At 46.7% G+C, this 18,084-nt stretch overlaps 1 protein-coding gene across 1 annotated transcript in view; it reads left to right on the forward strand.

The window, feature by feature from the left end:
* The window catches only part of LOC309548155 (DNA excision repair protein ERCC-5 homolog), a 137,448-nt gene that overhangs the window by 12,233 nt on the left and 107,131 nt on the right, over nt 1–18,084 (forward strand). Inside the window, exons 4-7 of the mRNA XM_082248117.1 lie at nt 863–967; nt 10,173–10,267; nt 16,077–16,209; nt 17,516–17,599. Coding sequence (XP_082104243.1) covers nt 863–967; nt 10,173–10,267; nt 16,077–16,209; nt 17,516–17,599 — 417 coding nt within the window. The remainder of the gene's footprint in view (nt 1–862; nt 968–10,172; nt 10,268–16,076; nt 16,210–17,515; nt 17,600–18,084) is intronic.

Consider the following 18,084-nt stretch of genomic DNA (forward strand, 5'->3'; position numbering starts at 1 on the left):
TAAGGGACATTCTTCTCACTGACCACCAATGTAAGGTGCATCCTTCTCACTGACCACCAATGTAAGGTGCATCCTTCTCACTGACCACCAATGTAAGGGACATTCTTCTCACTGACCACCAATGTAAGGTGCATCCTTCTCACTGACCACCAATGTAAGGGACATTCTTCTCACTGACCACCAATGTAAGGTGCATCCTTCTCACTGACCACCAATGTAAGGGACATTCTTCTCACTGACCACCAATGTAAGGTGCATCCTTCTCACTGACCACCAATGTAAGGGACATTCTTCTCACTGACCACCAATGTAAGGTGCATCCTTCTCACTGACCACCAATGTAAGGTGCATCCTTCTCACTGACCACCAATGTAAGGTGCGTCCTTCTCACTGACCACCAATTTAAGGTGCGTCCTTCTCACTGACCACCAATGTAAGAGGCATTATTTCCATTGGCTACCAGCTCACACCTGACCGCTGAGGTGTGATGCGGGTTTTTTGCTTGTTCATGTGTGCTGTGTTTGGCAGCCCATTTAAACAAAATGGTCTGAAATGCAACCAGCAGCCCAGAAATCAGACCTCTATCTTTTTTTTTTTTTTTTTTGACAGTACACTAGTGTGTTGCCTGGCACTGCGCTGCAGCTCACTTCATCAGAATAAATGGCACCACGTTGCACCATTGCAAATGGTGTGCAGTGTTGTTGTAGCATACACAAGAAATGTGCTCATTCTCACATCACAACATATACATGTTAGAGTTCTATCTCAGTTCAGGACCCTAATAAACGTTTGGTCTAAAAAGCAGTTGGGCTCTCATTGAGTTGTATGATTTTTTTTTTTTTTTTTTCGTTTTCTCACAAAGCCTCCCACCAATCACTCAAGAAGAAGCTTTGCATATATTGGGTTTCCAGCCACCCTTCGAAGAGATTCGGTTTGGTCCTTTTACTGGAAATACCACTTTGATGAGGTCAGTCTTTCTAATTTCTTTTTACCCAGGTCATTTGCATCACCTACATCAGTGGTCCTCAATCCTGGTCCTCGGGGCCCACTAACAGGCCAGGTTTGCAAGATAACTGAAATACATCCCAGGTGATATAATTTGCTGCTCAGTGATTGCAGTATTCTAGTCTGCATCTCCCCAAGGTAATACTTAAAATCTGGCCTGTTAGTGGGCCCTGAGGACCGGAGTTGAGGACCACTGACCTACATCTTGTCTCATCTTGTCACAAGCTAAAAGGTGTGCGTGCTTCACAGACGAACTGTCATGTAATTCCCTTGTGTTTTATGCTAGGCTGCAAGAACAGTAAAGCAGTAAAGAACATTCAGTAACCACAAACACCAAAGACGCTCTAAATTTATATGTCTTTTAACTATCTGGCGTTTGTTTTTTTTTTATGTGAACTGTACAGCATACAATTGTGGAAATATAGGCCATACCTTCTCTTTTGCTACCTGAATATATTTTGTAGTGCAAGTGTAAAGGAATACTCAATCATTTTCTTCAGGCATGGCATTATACAAACAACTTGCAAGATATATATATATATATATATATATAGATGGAGATCTATCTATCTATCTATCTATCTATCTATCTATCTATCTATCTATCTATCTATCTATCTATCTATCTATCTATCTATCTATCTATCTATCTATCTATCTATCTATCTATCTATCTATCTATCTATCTATCTATCTATCTATCTATCTATCTATCTATCTACACGCACTGCTCAAAAAAATTAAAGAAACACTTTTTAATCAGAGTACAGCATCAAGTCAATTAGACTCCTGGGATTTTAGTTAAGTAGCGAAGGGGGTTGTTGATCAGTTTCAGATGCTTTGGTGTTAATTAAATTAACAGGTGCACTAGATGGGCAACAATGAGACAACCCCCAAAACAGGAATAGTTTTACAGGTGGAGGCCACTGAAATGTTTGTTTCCCTACTCCTTTTTTCACTAGTTTTTTTCATTTGGCTAGGGTCAGTGTCACTACTGGTAGCATGAGGCAATACCTGGACGCTATAGAGGTTGCACAGGCAGTCCAACTCCTCCAGGATGGCACATCAATATGAGCCATTGCCAGAAAAGTTTTTTGTGTCTCCCAGCACATTCTCAAGAGCATGGAGGAGATTTCAGGAGATAGGCAGTTACTCTAGGAGAGCTGGGCAGGGCTGTAGAAGGTTCCTAACCCATCAGCAGGACCGGTATCTCTTCCTTTTTGCATGGAGGAACAGAATGAGCACTGCCAGAGCCCTACAAAATGACTTCCGGCAGGCCACTGGTGTGAATGTCATTTATATTTGTAGAAGATTGATGCCCAACATCCTCTAGTGGGCCCAGTGCTCACTGCCCGGCACTGTGGAACTCGATTGGCATTTGCCATTGAACACCAGAATTGGCAGGTCTGCCACTGGCGCCCTGTGCTTTTCACAAATGAGAGCAGATTCACCCTGAGCACCTGACAGAAGTAAAAGGGTCTGGAGAACGTTAGGCTGCCTGTAACATCGTTCAGCATGACTGGTTTGGTGATGGGTCAGTGATGGTCTTGGGAGGCATATCCATGGAGGGACGCACAGACCTCTACAGGCTAGACAATGGCACCCTGACTGCCATTAGGTATTGGGATGAAATCCTTTGACCCATTGTTAAACCCTACACTGGTGCAGTGGGTCCTGGTTTCCTCCTGGTGCATGACAATGCCTGGCCTTATGTGGCGAGAGTATGCAGCCAGTTCCTGGAGAATAAAGGAATTGATACCATTCAATCGCCCCCACACTCACCTGACCTAAACCCAATAGAACACCTCTGGGACGATGTTTCGGTCCATCCGATGCAGCCAGGTTGCACCTCAATGTGTTTAGGAGCTTAGTGATGCCCTGGTCCAGATCTGGGAGGAAATACCCCAGGACATCCATCGTCTCATTAGGATGCCCCGAATTTGTCAGTCATGCATTTTAGCACGTGGGGGCATACAAACTACTGATTACCATTTTGAGTTGCTGCAATGAAATTTCAGAAAAATGGATTAGCCTGCTGCATCATTTTTTCACTTTGCTTTTTGGGGGTGTCTTTGAATTCAGCCCTCTGTAGGTTGATAATTTTCATTTCCATCAAACTATGTGGCATCCTTTTTGTTCCTAACACATTACCCAGTCCATATTGGTATAGATATCCAGCATGAGATTTTTCCCCATTTTAGATCTGATGTGTTTTCAAAGTGTTCCTTTTAATTTTTTTGAGGTGTGTGTGTGCCCATCTACCTCAAGGATTGATGTGTTGTGCGTTTTTTATAGATGGTATGCTGCATACCATGGTTGTAACGAGTAGTTATTTCAGTTACTGTTGCCTTTCTATCATCTCAAACCAGTCTGCCCATTCTCCTCTGACATCAAGGCATTTTCATCCACACAACTGACGCTAACTGGATATTTTCTCTTTTTCAAACCATTCTCTGTAAACCCTAGAGATGGTTGTGCACGAAAATCCCAGTAGATCAGCAGTTTTTTTAAATACTCAGAGCAGCCCATCTGGAACCAACAACCATGTCACGTTTAAAGTCACCTAAATCCCCTTTTCTCTGTCGCTCATTGACAGACGCAGGACTGATATCTTGATATCCGTAGGGTTATACTGCCCCCTACAGGAGTAGAACACTAGGCAGGAAAAAAGTTCTGGCCACAACTATGGGCAGTCCCAGGGGGTATATCCTCTCTCTCCCTGCTATAGGATGTCAGTTTTTTTCTGCCTAGTCAGGAGTAAGGACCTAAGTTCCTTGCTGGGATCTCTGGTCCTGGCAAGTTTTTTTAGATCTTTTTTTTAGTTTTTTCTCCAGTTGTTCCTGTGAGATCTTCAAGCAATTATGCCGGATCTGGGCAACGGGCTGGATGTTGAGATCCAGTGGTCACCCCAGCCGGCCTACGAGCGCGTGCAGGCCCAGCTCCGCGCTGGGTCGGCCGTGACATAGTCCCAATGGACGGGGACTGGCCCGCGGGTTTAAACGTCCCACCGACTCGCATACGACCGGTCGACGGCCGAGTCTCAGCGTCTCATTTGGCCGACCAACCCCCCCCCCACTGGGTGGCGAGGGGTATTGTCTGGAGTGGCGCCCGCTCTGTTCCGGTATGGTGAGTAAATGCTTCCCCCCCTTCTCCTCATGGCTGACTCTGGGGTGGACCCGGGCCCCTCCCTGGGACGGCCGGAACCACACTAATTTAGGTTCCTCTCTGTTCCCCTGTGCACCATCCCCCCCTGTGGTGTCCCTCTCCTTCCTCCCACCCCCCCCCTACGGGGGGGGTTGTTTGTGTGTGTGTGGGGTGGCTAGCCGTCCGTGCAAGCCGCTAAGGGGGCGGGGGGGGGGGTCCCGACAGTGCGGACAGCTGTTGTGCGGGGGGCTTCCTCCCTGGCTTCCCAGGGCCTACCTGCTGATCGATCGTCTGTCAGTGATGTGGGGACCCCCCTTCCCACCGCAGGGCTCGGGGCTGCCATTTTCTTGGAGTCCCTCGTGTGGCTCATGGGGCAGCCATCTTGGTACACCCAGCTCGTTTTGTTTGCAGAGCTGGGCAGCTGTGGGAGTTACTGAGGGCGTATGAGGGGGGCGGAGCCCTTCCCTAGACCCGGGAAGATCGCTCAACAGGACTTCCTTGTCATGTAGACAACGCTGAGAGCAGTCCTTTTGAACTCTGGTGCATCGTGTGGTGAGCCTTTTGGGGGTCTCTCTCTCTCTCTCTCTCTCTCTCTCTGCGGGGGTCTCGAGGCACGCTGTCTCATTGAGGGGCGCTGTAGCGCTGGGTGACATTTTGCAAAAAAAACCCAAACTTTTTTTTTTTTAAATTTTGTCATACTTTGCCGACAGGTTCCCCTGGTGTTGCCATGGACCCTGCTGCACATGTGTCCCCACCTGATCCCCTTGAGGTGGCCGCAGGGCCCTCCAATTCTCCGCTCACCATTGATGCGCTTTCGGCGGTCCTGGAGTCATTTGTGTCCCGGGTGGAGGTGGCTTGTCAGGGACGGGGGGCTAAAAAGCGACCCCCGCCTACCCCTGTCTCGTCTTGATGCCTCAGATTCTGATCCTGAGCCAGTCGCTGCTGCTTCGGGTTCCTCCTCTGGGGCTGCTGTCTCGCGCCCTGTCTCCTCTGATAGTGAGGATGACCTTTCTGCCTCCGCCATAGCGCAAGACAAGGCACTGGTGGACGCACTGATTGTGTCTGTCCGGGAGACCCTAAAACTGGAGGTTGCACCTGCGGATACAGCTCATACGGAAGTTGCCTTTGGCACTCGCAAGCCCTCCAGGGTGGCGAAGGTGTTTCCCTTTCCCAAATGCTTTGACGATATCATTAAGAAGGAGTGGGTCCGTCCAAAACGACCCCCTCGGATGCCCAAACGGATTGCTAGGCGCTACTCGTTTGAAAAGTCCCTCCTTAAAAAATGGACGGTGCCTGCTTAGGTGGATCCACCGGTTTCCAGACTAAATAAGACTACTGTTATCCCGTTGGAGGATTCCCCGTCCTTTCGGGATCCAGTTGATCGTAGGGCGGAATCTGTGTCCCGTTCCATATTCTCCCTGGCAGGGTCGGCCTTGAGGCCAGTGTTTACCATTGCTCTGGTTTCACAGACGTTGACGGAATGGGCCAAGCTGTTACGCCATGACCTGGAGGGGAGAAGTCTCCCCCCTGCCGTGGCGGGAGTTGCTGGAGCAAATGGTGCAGGGGCTACAGTTTGTTTGTGACTCCGCACTGGACGCTGCTCCATTGCTGGGGCGTGTGTCGATCTCGGCGGTGGTCCTCCGGTGCATGCTATGGTTGAAGTGCTGGTCGGCGGATCAGGCTTCCAAAAAAGCCTTGACTGATCTCCCTTTTCAGGGGAATCGCCTGTTTGGTGCTACCTTGGATGAGATTATCAAGGATCTCACTGGGGGCAAGAGCACCTTTCTACCACAGGCTAATAAGGGTAAGGAACCTCGCCGCAGACAGGGACCTTCCTTTTCAGCTCACAAGAAGTTTTTTCGTTCCTCCAGGGCGGGCGACAAGGCGAAGCCCTCCAAAGCCCCCCCGGGGGTTTCAAGAGACCCTGGTCTGGTAAGCAAAAATACGGTCCTTCCAGACCTGAGGATAAGACCGCTTCAGCCTGAAGGTGCGCCCCCACCCATATCAGGGGTGGGGGAAGGGGCGTCTTCGCCGGTTCCCGGACCCGTGGCTCTCCAGGATTCAAGACAAATGGGTTCACGAGGTCATATGGTCGGGATACAAGATTGAGTTTCGATCGCTTCCACCGGCGCTGTTCTTCCCTTCCAATATGCGACTGTCCCCGGATTGCCTAACGGCTCTGTTGGGGGCAGTGCAGGACTTGATGCAACAAGGAGTGGTGGCCTCCATGCATCGGGGATTTTCTGGCGTCCATAGACATCAAGGATGCCTATCTTCACGTTCCCATTTACGCAGGACACCAGCGGTTTCTGCGCTTTGCTGTGGGAGAGGACCACTATCCGTTACCGTTACCTTTGGTCTCGCCTCTGCTCCCTGGGTTTTCACAAAGGTTTTGGCCCCAGTTCTGGCGCTGTTGCGGCATCAGGGCATATCAGTTCTGGGCTACCTGGACGACCTCCTCCTCTGTGCGGAGTTGCCGCAGGCTCAGTTTCATACACGGACTCTCCAAAAAGAGATTCTTCTCAAATGGAACCGGAATCCCGATTCCTTGGACAATCAGATCCGGCTGAGCGAGCGGACCAGGGAATCTCTGGTTTGGTGACTTCGGTCTCCGATGCTCAGTCAGGGGAAGTCCTCTCTTCTGATCTATTGGACGATTGTCACCACGGATGCCAGTCTATCCGGGTGGGGAGGGATTCTCGGCAGGCTATCTACTCAGGGACTCTGGTCACTGGAAGAATCCAGGTTGCCGATAAATGTGTTGGAACTGAGAGCGATCAGGTTTTGCCTGGTTCACTGGACCGAGCATCTTCGGGCAGTTCACATTCCGGGCGTGGAAAATTGGCAGGCGAACTTTCTCAGCCGTCGGACCTTGGATCAAGGGGAATGGTCTCTTCATCCAGAGGTGTTTCACCAGTTGTGCCTTCATTGGGGCACCCCAGACATGGATCTGTTGGCATCTCGACTCAACAGGAAGGTGCAGAGCTTTGTAGCCTGCTCCCGCGATTCCCTGGCGGACGCGGCAGACACACTGGTTGCTCCGTGGGGGCAGTATCCGCTGCTGTATGCCTTTCCTCCTCTCAAGTTGCTGCCGAAACTTCTTCGCAGGATAGAGGCGGAGGGAATTCCAGTCATCCTTGTGGCTCCAGACTGGGCTCGTCGGGCCTGGTACGCCGACTTGGTGAGGCTGGTCGCGGACGCTCCTTGGCTACTTCCTCTCAGGGAGGATCTGCTGTCTCAGGTTCCGATCTTCCATCCTGCTTTACGATCGCTGGCTTTGACGGCTTGGCTATTGAGAGCCAGGCGCTGAAGGACAGGGGTTTGTCTTTTTCAGTTATTCCTACTCTGATTAAAGCGAGGAAACATGGAAGTCTTGTATCGCGTGGTGTGAGTCCCTCGGGTTCCTCCACGTTCTTACTCGGTGGCTTGGATATTGGCCTTCCTGCAATGGGGGGTTGAGCAGAAGCTGGCCTTGAGCACTATCAAGGGTCAGGTTTCAGCATTGGCGATCTTCTTCCAGAGGCCACTGGCTACTCATTCTTTGGTGCGAAATTTCATCCAGGGGGTGCGGCACCTGGCTCCTCCGGTGCGCGCGCCCTTGCCGCCCTGGGATCTTAATTTGGTGTTGTCGGTTCTCCAGAAATCTCCCTTTGAAAATATTAGGGAGATTCCCTTGCTTACCTTACCTTATCCCAGAAGGTGGCCTTTTTGGTGGCTATCACTTCTGCACGCAGGGTGTCGGAACTGGCTGCGTTGTCCTGTCGTTCCCCATATCTGGTGGTTCATAGGGATAAGGTGGTTCTTCGTCCGAATCCATCCTTTATTCCTAAGGTGGTTTCCGACTTTCACTTGAATGAGGATATTGTTACCTTCCCTGTGTCCTAAGCCCAGTCATCCTCGGGAGTTTGCGTTACACTCCTTGGATGTGGTTCAGGCGATCAGGGTGTACTTGGCTACTACTGACTCTTTTCGTAAGGCTAATTCATTTTTTGTGATCACGGATGGCCCTAGAAAGGGGTTGCCTGCGTCTGCCGCGACTATCTCCAGATGGATCAGACAGACGGTGGTGCAGGCTTATTCTATTAAGGGTCGGGTTTCTCCGTTCCCTGTTAAGGCGCACGCTACTCTGGCTCTTAGTGCTTCCTGGGCCTTCCGCCATTAGGCATCGGTGCTTCAGGTTTGCAAGGCGTCGCTTCATACCTTTACAAAATTTTATAAAGTTGATGTGCTGGCATCGGCAGATGCCTCTTTTGGCCGCAAGGTTTTGCAGGCTGCTGTTTGAGGGGACCTTTGGTCTACCTCGGTGGTTTTGTTTTTTTCAGGTGGGTCTCATCTTCTTGTTTCAATGAGTCCTCTGGTCTTCTGGTTGGCTCTGTTTTGGCCTTCTGGATTGGATTTTATTTCTGTTATCCCACCCCTCATTTATGGCACTGCTTTGGGACGTCCCTACGGATATCAAGATATCAGTCATGCGTCTGTCAATGAGCGACAGAGAAAACTGGATTTTTGACTTACCGTAAAATGCTTTTCGCTTAAGCTCATTGACAGACGCAGTACCCGCCCCTCTATTTTGAGTTTGGTTGGTATGAGTCTCTGACACTGCTTTGTTACATAACTGACATCCTATAGCATGGAGAGAGAGGATATACCCCCTGGGACTGCCCATAGGTGGGGCCAGAACTTTTTTCCTGCCTAGTGTCCTACTCCTGTAGGGGGCAGTATAACCCTAAGGATATCAAGATATCAGTCCTGCGTCTGTCAATGAGCTTAAGAGAAAAGGATTTTACGGTAAGTCAAAAATCCAGTTTCTTCCCCATTCTGATGCTCTGTTTGAACTTCAGCAAGTTGTCTTCACCAGTCCAGATGCCTAAATGCACTGAGTTGCTGCCATGTGATTGGCTAATTAGCAAATTTGTGTTATCACGCACATTGTCCTGAACTGTACCTAATAAAGTAGGCGGCAAGTATGTATGTATATGTGTGTGTGTGTGTGTGTGTATATATATATATATATATATATATAATATATGTATGTGTGTGTGTGTGTGTGTGTGTGTGTGTGTATATATATATATATATATATATATATATATATATATATATATATATATATATATATATATAATGTGTGTATGTATGTGTATAGCAGAGTATAGCATCAATTCAAGTAAACTCCGGGGATATTGATCTGGTCAGGTAAGTAGCAGAGGGGGTCATTATTCAGTTCTGGCTGCTTTGGTGTTAATGAAATCAACAACAGGTGCACTAGATGGGCAGCAATGAGACAATCTCTAAAACAGGAATGGTTTTATAGGTGGAGGCCACTGACATTTTTTTCTCTACTCATCTTTTCTGACGGTTTTCACAAGTTTTGCCTTTGGCTAGGGTCAGTGTCACTACTGGTAGCATGAGGAGATGCCTGGACTCTATAGAGGTTGCACAGGCAGTCCAACTCCTCCAGGATGGCACATCAATACGTGCAATTGCCAGAAGGTTTGCTGTGTCTCTCAACACAGTCAGAAAAGCATGGAGGAAATTACAGGAGACAAGCAGTTACTCTAGGAGAGCTGGACAGGGCCGTAGAAAGTCAAAATTCCATCAGCAGGACCGGTATCTGCTTCTTTGTGCATGGAGGAGCACTGCCAGAGCCCTACAAAATGACCTCCAGCAGGCCACTGGTGTGAATGTCTCTGACCAAACAATCAGAAACCAACTTCATGAGGGTGGCCTGAGGGCCCGATGTCCTCTAGTTGGCCCTGTGCGCACTGCCCGGCATCGTGGAGCTCGATTGACATTTGCCATTGAACACCAGAATTGGCAGGTCTCCCACTGGCGCTCTGTGCTTTTCACAGATGAGAGCAGATTCACCCTGAGCACATGTGACAGAAGAGAGAGAGAATATGAATGAGCAGTATCTCCTAGATTCACTTTCTAGCACTGTTAGGTTACTGTACTGAGCCTAGTGAGAATTAATTATTTTCCTTTATGACGAAATCTCCTAATGATTGTTTTTTTTTTCCTAGATGGTTCAGACAAATAAATGATCATTTTCATGTGAAGGGGTGTTCGTATGTTCTTTACAAACCTCATGGAAAAAACAAGACTGCTGGAGAGTCCGGTGAGTGCATACAGTACAATCATTTATTAAAGGCTATGCTGCTGTCAAATGTCAAAATCTTGCCCTGATGCTCCCTTTTTTAGAAAGCTGTGGGTTAGTGAAGTGAATGGTAGAAGTTAGGGGAAGGGGATGCTACAGGAAAGTGGCATGGAAAGGAAGAGTAGAGAGAAAATAAAAAAAGTGTTAGGGGGTGATTATGAGAGGGGGGGGGTAGAGAAAGGGGAAAAGTCTTTCCCCAGATGAGACACGGGGCAGTTTGTTTCAGATGCAAGGTGCAGTGTTTTTGGGGCATATCTAGATTGAGGTTTGAGGGAAGAGTCCAGGCCTGACGGGCTGTAGTGGTCTGTCTGCAGCTACCAAACAATCACAATTTTGTGTGTGTGTCCAGAAGAATAGCTGTAGGTGTTTTTGAATATGTCCTTGAGTTTGTGTTCAACCCCCTGAAAGCTCAATGTAGGGGATTTCCAAGCTCTGGCAATAGTTTGCTTGGCTGTACCGAATATGTGGGATATCAGAACTAAAGCTTTTTTTTGGGGCAACTTAAAAAGGCAAGGCCTCCTAATGTTTTTGGAATATGAAGTTTTAAGATACTAGATGTGAAGCTGGATTCTAGGAGTGTGATATCCCCAGAAGCAGTATGGTTATTTTAGCAGGGGTTAACATGGTTGTAAGGGCTGAAGGTTTTTTACCTTCATGCATTCTTTGCATGAAGGTAAAATACCTTCTGTGTGCTACTCCCCCGACAGCCCACTCTAATACTTACCCGAGCCTGATCCAGTGGTGTGCATGATATTCTCGACTCCCCCGGGTCTCCCACTCCTTATTGGCTGAGAAGCCATTGGCCCCCACTGCTGTCAATCTCAACCAGTGAGGAGGGGGCAGGGCTGAGCCTCACTGTTTGTGTCTGATAGACACACAAAGGAAGCTCAGGAGCGAGCACGAACAAGTGCCCTCAGAGCAAGCAGCTTGTCCTGGGGGCACTCTGCATGGGGAAGGAGCCGTGGTGGCGGGGCCCACAGAAGAAGAAGAGATGGGGCTGCTCTGTGCAAAACCACTGTACAGAGCAGGTAAGTGTAACATGTTTGTTATTTTTAAAACAAAAAGTCTGATGCTTTAGTGTCACTAAGTACCACCTAAACAACATGAGAGTTCACTAAGAAGGAAATGTCAGTCAAGCTTTTCCCAATGTGGAAACAAGAGTTTGCAGATTGAAGAGAATCCTGTTTCTTCCCAGACTTGTAGATTGGAAAGTTTGTCTTTGAAGTGTGGGTTTAGGAGTGATATGTAAAGAGAGAACATTAGTCTGGGTAGTGTGAGTTTTCAAAATATATACATTTAAAGTCTGTCAGGGTAGACAAAGATGTGTTAGAGACTCAGTATAATGTTGTACCTAAAATGTAGGGGAAAAGTTCCCTATTTGGTAAATTCCTGGACTCCTGTAACTGAAGTAATGATGTTTTCAATGTTGAGCAAGGAGCAAATATTGTGGAATCTGTTTTTTCAGCCACTAGGAGTAAAGGTTCTTCAATACCAGATGGGAAAAGGGGACATCCCACTATTCCTGGAAGGGGAAGGTGGGATGCACTTTCGGTGATATAGGTAAATGGGACAAGTAGAGATTGGAATGAAAAGTAGAGCCTTCAACTCCAATAGTCCTTATGTTGGCTTTATTAGTTACATGACAGCGAGTAAAAAAACACAGTGGCTTATGCATTTCGGCAGAAAGCCTTGGTCACAGGGCGGTGACTAAGGCTTTCTGCCGAAACGCGTAAGCTCCTGTGTTTTTTATTTACTATCATGTAACTAATAAAGCCAAGTAAGGACTTTTGGAGTTGCCAGCTCTACTGTTCATTACATTATCTGTTGATTTGATGTTTGAAAGTGTATCTGAGCCTAAGCACCCGCCAGTGTATTTAATTACGAACCTACATTGTGGTTCCACTGCTCTGAGCGCTGCCCTTGGGGAGATTCAGCTTCTCTGTATTTTCCCCAACAGGGACAACTTGACATGTGTTCTAATCCCTCTACACTATATCCAAAACTAGAAAAGAAGTCTTAACTTTAGTTCTACTCTAATACTGTGAATTATTGTACTTTGGACCTGTACCCAAATCATGCACACTAAATGATGGGTATATATAAGTTATATTGAGAAATCATTAAAAAACACTTTAAAACAAGCTTTTATTCATCACTGTGCTATAAGCATTGTAGAGAAATTGTCAAAAGTTCACAGTGCCACTAAAATCTTAGCTCTTTTTATATTACTTTGTATTGCTGCTGCTTTCTAATGTTTCTTAGGCTGCCTGCACGACCCAGTACACAACTCAATTTTTGCGTTACCGATGCGTTTCTGCATGTATGTTTTTGATATGTTGCAGTGAGTTTTTTTTTTTTTTCCCCCCTCTCTTTTTTTTCTTTGTCTCAACTGAGGACAGTTAAGCACATTAGCATTCTAGTTTTAACTTTGTTTTTTATTCATTTCAATACAGAAAATAACAATACAAACATACAATTCCCCAAGGGAGCCAAACAATACATACATTCTAGTTCATTTTTGATGCGTTTTGCCTAGTTCCAGATGCATTCGATACAGGAAAAAAATGTAACCTGTTCTACTTTTGTTAACTGCACTGGAACGCACTGCACTGGTGTGTACTAGGGCCATTGGAATCCATTTAAACACTATCCATGCATTTTTCAAGCAGAGTGAAACCAGACTGGACTGCACCTTAGCGATATCATTTGCATTGCACGTTTTAGCGTGTCAGCCCGTTGGCTTAAAAAACATGCTGCTGTTCACGGTGCGTGGGGATGCTAATAATTCTCAAGACTTGGTTCACACTATGCCAGTTTTGCTGCACTGCATTTATTTGAATGGGCTGTTGTACCTACTGAAAACGCAGGGAAAAGGTCCCTGCACCTTTTCCAAAGTTGCAGACACAGGGTAAATAGTTAATAGAAAAGTGAGATGCGGTTCCCAGCATGGGAAAACTTGCTGTGGTTACCTGTTGGGGGGGCGTTAACGATTAAGGGGCACCCTTGTGCTACTAACAGCAGTGCGTTTTTGGTGCAGGAAAGTGTGCAATTTACACGCAGTGTGAACCTAGCCCTTATGGTACCCCCGCGCACTGGAAACCGCAGAGTGTTTTCCCTGCGGCTTCGATTTTTAGAATGGTGCAAGGACCTACTTTTTTGTAGATACAAATGAATAGTGTGTCCACCCAAATGTGGCCGCAGGGAAACCAGCATAGCGTGAGCCTAGCCTAGAGTCTTGGTTGTGATCTTTGAGAATCTTCAAGAGTAAATGACTTCAAAGTAGCAGCATCTAGGTCAGGAGGGGCTTGTTTAGCTCTTGTCTAATGCTTAGTAATACTGTAATATTTAAATCCTTTAAGTACATATAAGTCTGATGCTAGGTGTGGCAAATATAGATTTTTCTAAACATTTGTATTGTTATACAAATATAGAGAAGGATACTGCCACATAAAATACTGTTTTTTTATTTAGTAAACTAATGTATGCATTTAGTGTTGAATTTGGGTAAATTCTTAGTGATACTAAAGTCTAGTTTTTTTTTTTTTTTTTATAACAAACATTTTATACTTACCTGCTCTGTGAACTGGTTTTGCACAGAGCAGCCTGGATCCTGCACTTCTCGGGTCCCACGCTGGTGCTCCTGGCCCCTCCCTCCCTTCTGCCGAGTGCCCCCAGAGCAAGCAGCTTGCTATGGGAGCACTGGAGCCGAGCTGCAGCTCTGTGTGTCCATTCAGACATGGAGCCGTGGCTCAGCCCCACCCCCTCTCTCTCCTCATTGGCTCACTGACTTTGTGTCCCAGTCAATCAGGAGGGAGTTTCCTGAATGGCCAAGTCTCTCGTGCAACATCGCTGGATCGAGATGTGGCTCATGTAAGTATTAGGGAGGCTGCTGCACACAGCAGGTTTTTCATCTTAATGCATAAAAGTAAAAAACCTTCTGCCTTTAGAGCCACAGGACACAATGAGAGCAGTGTGAGCCATTGGTTCCTGCTGCTGTCAGCCAAAACTTGTGAGGAGGGAGCGTTGCTGTATGTGTCTGTGGATGCACACAGCCTGGCTTGGGAGCATGCCCACGCTGCACACAGGGAAGCGCACGCAGACGTCTGGCAATAACGCTTTATTATAGGACAATTAACACAGTACAGTTAAAATGCACTCACACTTTATCTTCTTGGCAATCGCATATCGGCATTCCAACAAGAGCTACTCGCTCCTCCCGTCCCTCCAGATGGTGACTTTTCGGTCTCCTAACCTGTGGCTACCGCCGCTATGACCCCGCTCTCCTCCACTTCCTGTGCCAAAGCCACAAGCTGCAGGGAGCTTCGAGGTGGCGGGTACAAGCACGGGTACACTGCCTCTGCTGTTGCTACGGACAACGCGTTTGTGGCTCCGGCTGAGGCTTTCCCAAGTCACTGTGGATGACGGTGGTATAGTGCGCAGGCGCACTGGTACTGGCACTCAGTGACCCGGAGGTAGACTCGTACACAGGAAGTGGAGGAGAGCGGGGTCATAGCGGCGATAGCCGCAGGTTAGGAGACCGGAGAGTCACCATCTGGAGGGACGGGAGGAGCGAGTAGCTCTTGTTGGAATGCCGATATGCGATTGCCAAGAAGATAAAGTGTGAGTGCATTTTAACTGTACTGTGTTAATTGTCCTATAATAAAGCGTTATTGCCCGAGGTCTGCGTGCGCTTCCCTCTATTATAGATTGGAACTGCTTTTTATCCGCCCCCCCCCCCAGTGGAGTGTGAGAGGAGCTGCAGCAACCAGGACATCACAGCTTAAAGGCATACATCCAATAGGAGGTGGACACATGGACAGCGCCATGGGCTGGTGAAGTACTCCTCCATGTATATGTTGTGCATCAGCATGTGCAGGAGTTGTTCTTTTTGATTGTATACCACTCTGCACACAGCTCACTGAGTGGGCACATGCAGGAAAGGAGCTGTGGATAGCACCAGCAGGGGACTCCAGAAGAGGAGGTAAGCGACCACTCTGTTATACAATGGAATTGTATAACATCAGGTAAGGTAGGTATGACATCTTTTTTTATTTTAATTAACCAAAAAAATAAGTTAACCACTTCCGGACCGCCCGCCACAGTTTTATGTTGGTACTTTGACGTTAAATACCGGTGTTATGGTAGCAGATGGTTGCCATAACACCAGTATTTTCTTACAGGGCGGGCGGTCCTCTTTCCTCTGGTCCCAGTGGCAGATTCACTGCTGGATCACTTTCATGGGTGGCGGGAAAGAAATTTGCACGATTCTCCCATTAACACAGACAGTACTGACAGGGGAATCTCTCCTGCCGAGCCATTGTCTGTTCCCCAGTGGGGGTTGGCAGCGGGCGAGGGAAGCTGTCCCTGCCGGGAAAAGACAGTTATTATCGCTAGCAAAGATTTGCAAGGAAATCCGTCAGGCTGGTTGTATCCACGTTGGTCAATCAACTTGGTGCATTCAGCCTCCCAATAACTGTTTGAATCTGGGCTGGTTTAGCAGGAATCAGAAACCGAGATTCGAACTGTGTATGGCCAGCCTAATAGACGTAAATGAGCTGCCTGCATGCAGCAGTGTGAAGTAAAAGAGTAAAGGTAATATTATATAAAGGTAGATTTCATGGAATTCTACTAGCTCTGGTTTAAATTACACAAACTAATTAATTCTTAATGAATCCCTGAGCCCCTTCCCTGGCTGCAGTGCGTCTTTTCGGTGTGCTTATTGAATGCATTTCTACCGTTTTGACCTGGTTTCTCTTTTTATGCTTTTCAGCTGCTGGAGCTTTGTCAAAGTTAACTCAGGGTTTGAAAGATGATTGCATGGCCTACATTTACCACTGCCAGAATCATTACTTTTGCCCTATTGGATTTGAAGCCACACCATCAAAGGCCTGTAAAGCATACAGGTAAACAGATTCTAAGCTCTACAAGTACTACATTCAGATGATTATCTGAAATCTCCATATTCCAGGTAGTTGCTCTGTGTGATTTTGTGAAATGTTAAGAAAACACTAAACATCTGTTAAAAAAGAAAATCATCATTGGAGAAGCATGGAGGCTGCTATTCCTGAACTCTATTCAAAATTCTAGGTGCTTATGTTAACCTAATGGCTTCAATATGTTCTGAATTGCTCACATAAGCAGGATTTCTTATCTGCATACTTGTTTTATCTACATACATGTTCAGTTCAGCGACTCAGAAAGTATTAGGGCCCTTTCACACGGGCGCTCCGTATGTCCGCAAATCATCCTATTTTTTTGCGGATGATTTACGGACATAATGTAAGTCAATGGGATTTTCTTCCTTTCAGTTCTGTTACGTTTTTTAGAACGGAACAGAACCCTATTTTTCCTCCGTTCAAAAAACGGAAAGGAAGCAAAATCGGATGTCAGCGGTGTCATCCGCTGACATCCGCAATCCCCATAGACCTACATTATGTCCGCATATCATCTGCAAATGGATGGGATGATATGCGGACATATGGAGCGGAAAAAAATAAAAAAAAAAGTGCCGGAGCGGATCGCAATGCGGTCCGCTCCGTGTGAAAGAGCCCTAAAAGTGATTGTAAAGTCATGTATTTTTTTTTTTAAATAACAAACCTATTATACTTACCTTCTGTGCAGTGGTTTTGCACAGAGCAGCCCTGATCCTCCTCTTCTGGGGTCCCTCATTGCTGCTCCTGGCCCCTCCTTCCTATTGATTTTCCCCCACAGCAAGCAGCTTGCTATGGGGGCACCCGAGCCGAGCTGCAGCTCCGTGTGTCCATTCAGACATGGAACTGCCATTTGGCCCTGCCCCCCTCTCTCCTGATTGGCTAACTGACTTTGACAGCCACAGGAGCCAATGGCGCTGCGGCTGTGTCCCAGGAGGGAGAGTCCCAGTTGGCCAAGGGACTTGTAGACATTGTTGGACAAAGAAGGACCTCATGTAAGTATTAGGGGGTGCTGCTACATCCGGAAGGTTTTCTTTTTAAAGGCAAAGACTGCATTAAAAAAAAAAAAAACCTTCTGACTTTACAACTCCTTTAACTCTAGAAATGGCCTGGCAGCTGGCATTTTCACAAAGGGGCAGCAATGGCAGCCCTCCATATGTCTTTCAAAGTAGGTTTACTTTAAGAAGCATTTTTATTACTTTTTTTAAAAAATTGCATACATTGTGAAACATACTGTTCTTAATTACATGTTTTACTAACAAATATATTTCTGTTCTAGAGGTCAGCTGTTCCAGCATGAAGTAGAATACTGGATATTAATAGGAGAGCCAAGCAGAAAACATCCAACAATTCACTGCAAAAAGTATGTTAGACATTGACTGACAAATCACATTAGGTTTTGAGTATACAGTAAGCCTTTTTAAAGAACAAACAATGAGTGGGAAAAGCAATTTTTGCACTTCAAATGTTATTTTCCCTACCTACATTGGGACCATGAAAGGAAGAATCTGGTTGCTTGCTGGGGCAGCTAGAACTGTTCTTCCATCAGACACTTTGGTGCATGAGGGTCTATATATTTTATGAAGCATGAAGTTTACTATGTCAAATCATGGCAAGATAGCTAGGAGGCCACATTTTAACCACTTCTGGACCAGAAGGTTTTTACCCCCTTAATGACCAGGGCATTTTTTGCGATACGGCACTGCGTTACTTTAACTGACATTTGCGCGGTCGTGTGATGCTGTACCAGAATAAAATTGATGTCCTTTTTTCCCCCACAAATAGAGCTTTCTTTTGGTAGTATTTGATCACCTATGCAATTTTTTTTTTTTTTTTTTGCGCTATAAA

Source organism: Pelophylax lessonae (genome assembly GCF_965119305.1).
Source record: "Pelophylax lessonae genome assembly, chromosome: 2".
In the NCBI taxonomy this organism is placed as follows: Eukaryota; Metazoa; Chordata; class Amphibia; order Anura; family Ranidae; genus Pelophylax; species Pelophylax lessonae.